Below are 10,826 nucleotides of genomic sequence, written 5' to 3' on the forward strand. Positions count from 1 at the left end.
CTATATTTTTAATATGCAGCCTTAGTAATGCAGCCTCTTATCGACCCCTAACATTTGAATTGTAGTGTATGTCCAAACAGACTTACTTATTTTTCAGAAACGGTTGCCATGTTCTAAGACAATAAATAACGATAAAATTAAAAATATGATCACATTTCTTGCAGTTTTATTCCCAAAAGGACTAATAGCATTATTCCCTACTAAAATAATTAATCAACCAGACCTTAAGAATTATTTAAATATCTTTAATTTGGCCAGTTCAATTTGGTTCATCATTTTGGGTAATTACAAATATTGTTTGCTTTAGATGCAAGTCAATGAAGGGTACAAAATGAACATTTTACTTTCAGACGGACATCCTTTCTGAAGCACCACTGGATGCAAATATTTCAGAACATTAAAAAAAGAAATCTATTTATATGGCTACAAATTAACTTTTTTTTGTAAATGACTGCTGCAAACGCAACATATGCTTGGAATGTGAAACTATGCATAATTGGGTTTAAACTACATTTTGCAAAATGAAAATGTATTTATATCATCTCCAAGAAAATTTTTGTGGCTAATTGGTCTAAGCATTAATGTCAAGCATCAATGTTTTTCCTTTCTATATTACATAATGCAGACAGCTTACAGTAAGCCTGGATCTGGCAAGGCACTTGATTCTGCTTTAGAACCCTCAATCTAAATTCTGCAAAACACTGTTAAAATCAATGTTTAAAAGGCTCTAAAAATATTATTAAAATGGAAGAAAATAGTATGATACTATTTAATAAATACAATCATTCATTTTCCATTTGCATAAATATCAAACATTCTTTTTAAAAATCCAACAGGCAAAACCACAGTGAACAATTCATTGAATGCTGAATGACACCGGCTTAATCATTTGACTTTCTGTGGTCAGATAAATGGATCAAACACTACTAGAAATTTCAGAAATGGCTCAGAAAACCCAAATATTGGTATTGAAAAAAAATGCTCTGAGAAGAAAAGGTGAAAATAAAAAAAAATAAAAAGCAGTGAGCTAGCAGCATTGATTACCATTTAACAGCTGTGTACTTTCCTCTCTACCAGCTAATCATCCAATTCTTTGTTTTATTTCATTACATATTTAAATCCATATTTAAAACCATTTCACAGATGTTAAAATCTTCCATGACTTGAAATTCTCTGCAGATTCTGAAGGAGAGATGAGAGTGAACCCCTGTGGCACCAGGATGGGCTCTCTTTGCTTCTCTTGAACTGGTGCAATGCCACGTCCCATTTTAGCAAAGAGAACAGAGCATTTCTTTATGTGATCATTTTCAAATGACGTCTCAACAGGACACTATCTGAAAAATAATAAAATGACAAAACATGGTTAAAGAATGCCAACAGGTCATCTGGCTAAACTAGACAAACAATTGAAAATTCAGAAAAGCAAAGTAAACTCACATACTGCTACTCAGTGTCCATGTAACAGAACCTGTATTTCTGACAGTTTTGAGCAACTGGGTGTTGCCATTTTCTGTGCCCTTTGGAATAAGTCTGTGTCCCCAAAGTAACGTGCCCGATACAACAAGCCTTCCTCTGCAAACAAGAGCACAGATGTCTAGGTTTTCAGAATATTATGCAAAATTACACCTGCATTATGTGGACAGGCAAAGTTGAATATATGAAACATTGCTTTATTCATCATCTATGAACATGCATTATTAAACAGATCCTTCACTTACCCCTATGTCGTTCCAAACCCGTAAAAGTTTCGTTCGTCTTCGGAACACAATTTTAAGATATTTTGGATGAAAACTGGGAGGCTTGTGACTGTCCCATAGACTGGAAAGTAAATTACACTGTCAAGGTCCAGAAAAGTATGAAAGACATCATCAGAATAGTCCATCTGCCATCAGTGGTTCAACCATATCGTTCTGAAGCGACGACAATACTTTTTGTACACAAATAAAACAAAAATAACGACTTCATTTAACAATTTGTCTCCTCTGCGTCACTCCACCACTGATGGCAGATTAACTATTCTGACGATGTCTTTAATGCTTTTCTGGACCTTGACACTGTAACTTACTTGCCAGTAAATGGGACAGTCACAGGCCTCCTGGTTTCATCCAAAATATCTTAAATTGTGTTCCGAAGACAAACAAAGCTTTTACAGGTTTGGAATGACATGGGGGAAAATGATTAATGACAAAAAAATATTTCATTCTGAGGTGCAGTATCCCTTTAAGCAGCTTAATATGCGTCACATACTTTGTTGTTTCTCCTTCCAGCAGTTGTTTCTCAGGTTTGATATATAGTCCTCCTCCACACTTTGTTCAACATTCTTAAGATTCATCCCTGTATATTCTTCTGAGAAGTGGTCTCCCACATAGTAAGCCACCTTCAGAGCGGCAGTGTGTCGCCTGTTTGTGTGGCCCATGGATCTAAAGCAGGTGGAATGTTTAACGTCAGATATTTATCACTTGCATGACAACCATCATTCTTTAACTAGATAAACATATTTTCGCTTCGATTTTGAACCTTTTTCTTTAACACTGAGATTTAAAGATATGATAACAAACGATATTTTGTTAGCTTATTTTGACGGCTAAATCAAAACACACAGTGGGATAGAGAAAGTGCTTCATTATAACCATCAAACACACACCGGTGTTAAATAATAGTGTATAATACTAATACACCAAGTACACATTTTTTGTGTGTTTTAAGACAATGCACATTTTGGTCAATGTTGGTCTTACGGTCTGAGGCTGAGGCTGTATGGAGGACTGGAAACCATCATCTGGCTGAGAGCCGAGACTATGATCAGAATGAGTATTGGCATCAGTTGTACAAACAAGGCAAGGCCACCCTGGATGATAAAAATCATTCATTGAAATTAAACTGTACACCAAGACATAATGCCTGTATACGTCTTTTAAATCCATACCAACAGGCTCAAATAATGCAACGTAACATATCACAAACAATTTTTGTTCTCTTGACCAGAGATGCCACACACAGGCTTTCTGTATTCAATTTGCATCTCAAGTAAATGTATCTTTGCATCTTAGTAAACAAATCAAAAACACTGAGGCAGATATTCTTTTTTTTCTTCTTTTTTGAAGTGCAAACAACATTTAGTGTTTTCAATACATCATGTTACGATTTAAAACCTTTTTAGTCCTTAATTTGAAGGAGGGAGAATAAACACTTTTTGAGACCTGCAGAAACACATTTAATAAAGAGCAATGCCCTTCTTAATTGTCATTTCACCTGCATATCAAGATTTGTGAGCTCTAGTCAGTCGAAACAGTATATCTATGATATTATGTTATGTTGAATATCAAAGGTTGTTGTGTTTATTTGTGACTTGTGGACATAATGTTTTTAGATTTGTGGAGTTCAAATATTTTGAAGTGAAAGGCAAAAACCTGTAGTATAATTTTACATTGTGTGCTATGGCCATATTCCCCTTAATAACACACCATCTGATGCCTCATCATTCTGTACATGCTAAACTTAAATGTAAATAATGTTGCAATAAATGCACATCTCCCCCCACCTTAACCTACAAGTAAAACGTCTGCACAAAACCCCTTATAATCTCTAAAGACTGGGCTCTTACTTCTCTCTGTTGTTCTCGTCGTTCGTGACGCGGTTGATGGCCAAACCTCATTCTTCCATTGCTGTACACATGCACATTACCTAGAAGCGTAAACAGAAATGGCATAATGACACATTTTGGCTTTGAATGTATCTGACCACAACCACTGACATGTTACAATTCTAAAACTACACATAAAAAGGTCACAGGACTCACTGGTGGGAAATCCACCTCCAAAGAACATATTGAAAAGGTCCTCAGGGGAAATATCTGCCTCAAAATTTCTGTGATAGGTCCTGTGCCTGTGAGTCGGATGGGCTTTTTCTTCACCATAAACATCGTACTGCCTTCTTTTTTCAGGGTTACTTAGAACTGCATAAGCATTACCTATAGCTGTTGAAGACCAGAAAAACAAAACATTTGAGAAAACCACATGCAAACCTTCTCCATACTGATTGCAGAAACGCCGAAGTCATGCATTTTACCTTTAAATGATTCAGTTGCACCAGGCGCATGGTTTTTATCTGGATGAAACTTTAGAGCCAACTTTCGGTAGGCTTTTTTCAGATCCTCCTCAGAGGCTTCTTTACTGACTCCAAGAATCTCATAATAGTCCTTACATCTCTTAATTCTGCATCAAGAGAATGACAGATCACAGTAGAATAGGAAGAAATTAGTCAGGCGGTGAAACCACTATGCATGCACACTTATAAACCAAAATGTTTATAAATAATGACGATTTCCCGGACTTTTAGGCAAGCAGAGTGAAACAAATAACAGACCTTTTGACAGCATCCAGCTGCTCTGATGTGTATGGTTTGGTTGATTCTGTGGCACCATGTCCAGAGGAGTGATCTTCAGTGCTGTGGTTTCGGTTTTGTAATCCATCATTTTCTCTACTGTTTTCTTCACTTGTGGAAGGTCCTCCATTCTGAGCAGCAGACTCTAGTAAAGCTGAGACAAGAACACTTTCATTTAAATAAGAAGCACTGGCATCTATCTATCTATCTATCTATCTATCTATCCTTCTTTCAATTTTTTTTTGATGGTTGGCAACTAACTTTAATAGTGCATTACCGCCACCTGCTGGACTGGGGTGTGGTACTGGATTCTAACCTTTCCAATTTAAAAAAAAAAACCTTCACCTAAATTCTTTTAAATAGTCCTGTATTCCTTAGGAAACTAAATATATATATAAAACATATTACACCTGAGCTTCTTTGTAGGATTTCTTCTAAGTTTAATCTTAACTGTTTTCTTTGTAATTGTGAACTTAATCTTTGTCTTTCTTCCTGATATTTATGCTTTCCACTACACCTACTACATCTTTGTTTCCCCTTACACACTGCAGCTACATGTCCATACTTTTGACACTTAAAACATCTAAGTGGTGGTGGAATATACATCTTAACTTCATAACTCATGCATCCAACAAATACCCTTTCTGGAAGTTTATCTTCTTCAAATGTTATCACAATTGAGAGACTATCAGTAATAACTCCATCTCGTCTCGTTTTTAGTCGCTTTGCTTCCTTTACTTTGGCATTATTTATGCTTCCTTTGACATCATCCACAGATTCCCTTAATGGGATCCCTGAAATTACTCCCCTTACAAGTTTCTTGTCAAACACCACTGAACACTTGACTCCTTTGCCATTTATTTTATTAATTCTGGTTGCCTTTCTTTGCTGTTCTTCATCCTTACATGTAACCATTAGACATCCATTTCTCAGCTTTTGTGCGCTCCTTACCTCTCCAAATTCCTTATGTATTGCTTTGGTTAGTTGTATTGGACTCCTATCTTCAAATGTAGATCCCTCACGAACCAATTTCACAAAGACTTTATATTCTACTTTACTCCTTTCCGCTATACTACTTATTTCCTCTTCATCACTAGATTTTGATTTATCCTTTTTTTCCGCTTTTTGCCCCTGACTTTCATCCACGCTCCACTTTCCCCCCTTTCTTCCATTCCCTCACATTCACTTCCTGAAATATCACTTCCCCTTACACTTTCCATACCATTCCCAGTCCAGTTCACAACCTATAAACACTTCGAGCAGAACTCTAGCACTTAAAACACGAAAATAACATCCGCAGCGTTGTCTCCCGCCAGAGTGTTCAGACCCCATCAACAAGTGCTCCTCGCTGAACAAACCGGCAACACAGGACTCATCTATCTATTATAAATCCAAAAACCCACTATATATAATTATCTACCTGTATATTCAGTATATTCTAATTTTCTATATATTCAACCCATTCTATCAATTTCTCTATAAGTGATAATATATATATATATATATATATATATATATATATATATATATATATATATATATATATAAATAATAAATACTAAATTTTAATTAAGGTTATATTACATACGATTAGGTCACTTAAATTACATGTAAATACTATATAAAGACCTAGTAGAACTGATCTACATATAACCAAGAACTGTAAATATACTGTTCGACAACATACAGTTAACGTTAGATCAATTAAAGGTAGGAAATACTGTTATTTCACAGCCATAATAAAAGCTCGAGATCCCAAGGCCTAATTAGCGTCTAACTTACAGACTTCAGCCTTTCTGGTGGCCTTTAAACAGATCTCTAACGATCTCCGCTATACATTTATTAACATTACACGCACTTCTCGCCTTGTCGGTGGGAAACAATCTCTGTGCCTTCTCGAGGAACCTTCTGGCTTTGTCGGGCTCGTTATCTCGCAGCGCTGCGATCGCTATTTCGATGCAGCGCTCCGCTTCGTCCTTGTTTGATTCCATTGCGACGGCGGAAATGATGACTGATCTCTTTACTGACCCCTTAGACGCAGCCTGATGACGTTTACTATAACGTCAAGAGTTTTTCACTAGTCAATAGAACGTCCACCTTCCACTGATGAAAAGACATCAAATTGACATTAAAAAAAACAACAAACAAAATTGCCATGACGTTTATTTGATTTAAGTTGACCGTCAAATATATTGGACTAGATATAAATTAAACAAATTTCAATGTGGCATTAACTTCCTTTTGCCGTCAAAGTGAATTTAAAATGATGTTACTGCATCTTGATAAAATCTTAACTAATATTTGACGTCAAATTGCTATCAAGGTTTCCCATACTGTAAAATCTCTTAAACTTATAAATAATGATAAAAAAACACACATTTAAACGATCTTATATTTCTGACTGTCCTTTGTTTATCTGTTTGTATTTTTCCATCCCTTTTTAAGATTTGTCCTTTGTATTTCAATAGTCTACAACTAAGATACAAATATTTATTTTGAGACTGATAAGGTTTGATCTACTCCATATATATTTTTTTTTAATCTATTTTTAGTCACGTTTATTTACAATTAATTGTTATTTTTACTTTATTGATAAATTTGTTTATTCTGCTTATCGATATTTGTTCTCTTGAAGTTATTTGTATAATATAATTTATACAATTTATTTAATATATTTTATTTGATAAAAAAAATAATAATGTACAAATAATTCTGAAACAAAAAAGAATGATGATAATAATAATAATAATAATAATAATAATAATAATAATAATAATAATAATAAAATCCCTTTGTACTTCCGGAAACTTGCTGTGGTATGAAAGCAGAGTGGGCGCACTAGTAAAGGAAGTAACAATCATGGCAAACAAACAAGTTGAAGTGACATTTTATCGGAAATCATGATTACTTTATACAGTAAAACAGATAGGAATAATCACTCGTTTTATATAGGTACCAGCACATGTGGGAATTCAACGAGGAGGTAGACAAAATGGCCAAAGAATCCTTAAAGATGGATGAACCAAGTATAAATATTGCACTTAACAGGGCAGAAGGGAAAACATTTGATATTAAAAGCATTCAACATGAAATGACAGATATATTGTCAAACAGGTCGCCATTATCACAATGTACAAAAGAGCATGAGAAGTAAAACCATTCATAATAGTAGTAGAGAGCTATTTATTTTCACACATATACGAACAGGACATTCAAATCTTAACCAAAAATTACACAGTATTATAATGAAACATAATACTGGTTTATGCGATGTTTGTTAAATAGAAACAACAGTGGAACACGTTTTGATGATATGTAGCCTACTGCATGCAAGGGAAAGGGAACGACCTAACTTGAATTGCAGTCCTTAGGAATTAAATAATTCATATTAAATAACATGTCAAATTATGGTCCAAATGCAGGAAAACAATTTTAAGGAACTGTGGATTAATAGACAGAATAAGGGAATTACGTGAGAAACGAGTCATTCTCATCACACAGTAGGTGGCGGTAAGCTCCTATGAAGTTGGTTCGCAACGCGCCATAAATCCAAAAGAAGAAGTAGTAAAGGAACGTCATTAGTGCGTCGTTTGTGCAAAATACAGACAGAGCATGATAAACAATTTTATTGTAGTGTGTTTAAGCGTGTGACCTCAAGCGTTCACTGAATAGTCTGCAGCAATGTCGCATGCCTATAAAACAATGCTCTTACAATTAACATGACCACTATTGAAACAAATCATTTTATACCAAAAACATGCTTTAGTTTTTCAATAACCAGCCGCTGTGTTGTCAATACTGGCTGTAAGCTTGTAAAGAGAAGAAAGGAAACCCAGACTACCTGCTGGCATACTCTCCTTGGACGAGAGACTGGCTGACAGTGTGAAAAGTGAGATACAGCGAAGTATGGTGACCGATGCTCTGCATTTAACCCATCCAAATTGCACACACACAGTGCAACATATATCCAGCGCCCGGGGAGCAGTTGGGTGTTCGGTACCTTGCCTTGCACCTCAGTCATGGTATTGAGGGTGGAGAGAGCGCTGTACATTCACTTCCCCCACCTACAATTCCTGCCGGCCCAAGACTCAAACTCAACCTTTTGGATTATAAAGCCAACTCTCTAACCATTAGGATACGACTTTACCCAATGAACACAGAGCGAGCCAGCCAGTGACTCCTCTGTGGAGAATGAATGGCCATAGTTTACTTTCATCCTCAGATCCTAACACCTGAGGAGATATCTATAAGATTAGATTCAACTTTATTGTCATTGTTCATGTAAGGTACAAGGCAACGAAATGCAGTTAGCATCTAACCAGAAGTGCAATAAGCAGTAAGTAGTGGCTACAATATGTTACAGGTGTACAATAAATATACAGATAAGGCAGTACAATGGACATAATTTACAGATTTTTATATACTATCACCATGATATACAGATATACTATACAGATGGATTGTGTAATAAGTGTATGTACACTATAATCAGAAACTATGAACATCATACATCATACAGTAGTGCAATAGACATTAAAAAGTGCATAGAAAAATATTCCAGTGTGCAAATGGATTATTCAGTATTCTGTATGAATGATCAGACAGTAGTGCAAGTAATAAAAAATGTAACTGATAAAAAGCTGCTATGGTGGAGCACTTCACACAAGGTCCCGAAGCAGTTTGTCAGTTGGATTCTCTGTACTTCCAGGAGACCACAATGACCCACTGCAGTCATGAACAATCCCCCTATATCAGCTTCTGCATGGACAGCTCCATATCTTCGAGGAGGTGCTTGGCTTTAAGTTCCGCATTTTTAGCTGATTCTTTCTTTCAGGCGAATCGGGGAGCAGCAGAAGCTTTGTTCAAGACTCTTGCAGAGCTGAATCAGGCCTGTTAGAGGCACCCTGCTGGATGTCTGCTGTGGTGCTGGATTCATTGGCATTTTGTTATCGCCACAAATGAGGAGAGTAATTGGCATCGAGCTCATTCAGCTGGCGGTTGAGGACACCAAGTTTAATCAAGCACTAAACTGAGTTCATAACTGTGAATGTCTCTCAGGCAAAGCAGTTGTTGTTCTACCAAATCTGATGGCCACTTTCAATTCTGACGGCTAGCTGAAAATGAATCTTTGGTGAATCTGTCCAGGGCTGGCCTACATTATCGAGTTCTCAGAGCCTTGAGGAACCACCCAGCCATAAGAAGGCTTGTCTATATATCATGCAAACCTGATGGGGAGGCAAAAGTGAAAGTGACATGACATTCAGCCAAGTATGGTGACCCATACTCAGAATTCATGGTCTGCATTTAACCCATCCGAAGTGCACACACACAGAGCAGTGAACACATACACACTGTGAACACACACCCAGAGCAGTGGGCAGCCATTTATGCTGCGGCCCGGGGAGCAGTTGGGGGTTCAATGCCTTGCTCAAGGGCACCTAAGTCGTGGTATTGAGGGTGGAGAGAGAACTGTACATGCACTCACCCCACCTACAATTCCTGCCGGCCCGAGTCTCAAACTCACAACCCTTCGATTGCAAGTCCGAAGCTCTAACCATTAGGCCACGACTTCCCAAATGAGGAACATTAGATGCTTGTGCTGTAGTTCAGACTATAAGAGGAAGATCACTGCAGAAGCCTTCACACCAACTGTGACCGTCCCTGTGGACCTGTTTCCTCACACTCCTCACTGTGAACTAGTGCTTGTGTTTGAGCGATAGTGGCTGTTTTTGGAATTCACTCACTTTTTATTTTTGCCATTAAATGTCAGTGGAAAATTGTCAATGCAGTAACTCTCTTAATATATTTATTATTGTAATCTAAATCTATCAAATATATTTTTGCTACTTGAATTAAAAAATAAACATAGCAGCATCTCAGTGATACTAAAATAACACATTTAGTAATTGTCACAGTGTCTGGGTTGTGTTCCCTGGGTTTCCACTAGGTGTCCTCCTTTTCCACGGTGTCTGTCACCTTATCACTTCCTGTTCCCTTATTGGTCACCTTCCTCCTTGTTTGAGTTAATTGATTGTTCCCCACCTGTCTCCTGTTTCCCCATTATCCTTTTGTGTATTTATACCCGGTCTGTCTGAGTCTGTGTCACGGAGTCCTTGTTTAATGTTCATGGTAACCCGTTGTCTTGCCCTTGCTGTGTGTTCTTATCTGTTCTGGTTTATGTTTGGATTCTCTGGTTTTGACCCTGCCTTGACTGTTTACCCTTTTGGATTTGCCCTTTAATAAAGTCACATACCTGCACTTGGATCTCTCCTCGTTTCCTTGTAACACCGAACGTGACAGTAATGCCGTATTATTAGTTTGCTTCTAGCAGATCCCTTACATTATCACTAGAGGGTGCTATTGCGTCATCCCTCCATTTTGTACAAGGCTGCATAGATGTGGTGCACTGTTAGATAACCTATGTCACACTTTCATAACTAACT

General features: G+C 37.0%; 1 protein-coding gene and 1 pseudogene across 3 annotated transcripts; one reads left to right on the top strand and one right to left on the bottom strand.

The window, feature by feature from the left end:
* Nucleotides 1–755: 755 nt before the first annotated feature.
* On the bottom strand, nt 756–6,432 carry LOC132110629 (dnaJ homolog subfamily B member 12-like). 3 transcript variants are annotated; one of them, XM_059517380.1, is made up of 9 exons: nt 6,242–6,432; nt 4,366–4,537; nt 4,069–4,214; nt 3,800–3,976; nt 3,605–3,684; nt 2,739–2,848; nt 2,248–2,420; nt 1,442–1,572; nt 756–1,334 (listed from the first exon to the last, which is right to left on the bottom strand). In XM_059517380.1, exons 1-8 carry the CDS (start codon nt 6,372–6,374, stop codon nt 1,448–1,450), a joined length of 1,116 nt encoding a protein of 371 aa, XP_059373363.1. In that variant the 5' UTR covers nt 6,375–6,432; the 3' UTR covers nt 756–1,334; nt 1,442–1,447. The 3 variants fall into 3 exon arrangements, with proteins under 3 accessions (XP_059373363.1, XP_059373362.1, XP_059373361.1); XM_059517379.1 differs by having other exon boundaries at nt 756–1,330; nt 1,438–1,572; XM_059517378.1 differs by having other exon boundaries at nt 1,438–1,572; nt 6,242–6,431.
* Nucleotides 6,433–7,345: 913 nt separating this feature from the next.
* On the top strand, nt 7,346–10,147 carry LOC132110310 (tRNA (uracil-5-)-methyltransferase homolog B-like; annotated as a pseudogene).
* Nucleotides 10,148–10,826: the final 679 nt, after the last annotated feature.

The sequence above is a fragment of the Carassius carassius genome, chromosome 30 (genome assembly GCF_963082965.1).
Source record: "Carassius carassius chromosome 30, fCarCar2.1, whole genome shotgun sequence".
NCBI lineage: Eukaryota > Metazoa > Chordata > Actinopteri > Cypriniformes > Cyprinidae > Carassius > Carassius carassius.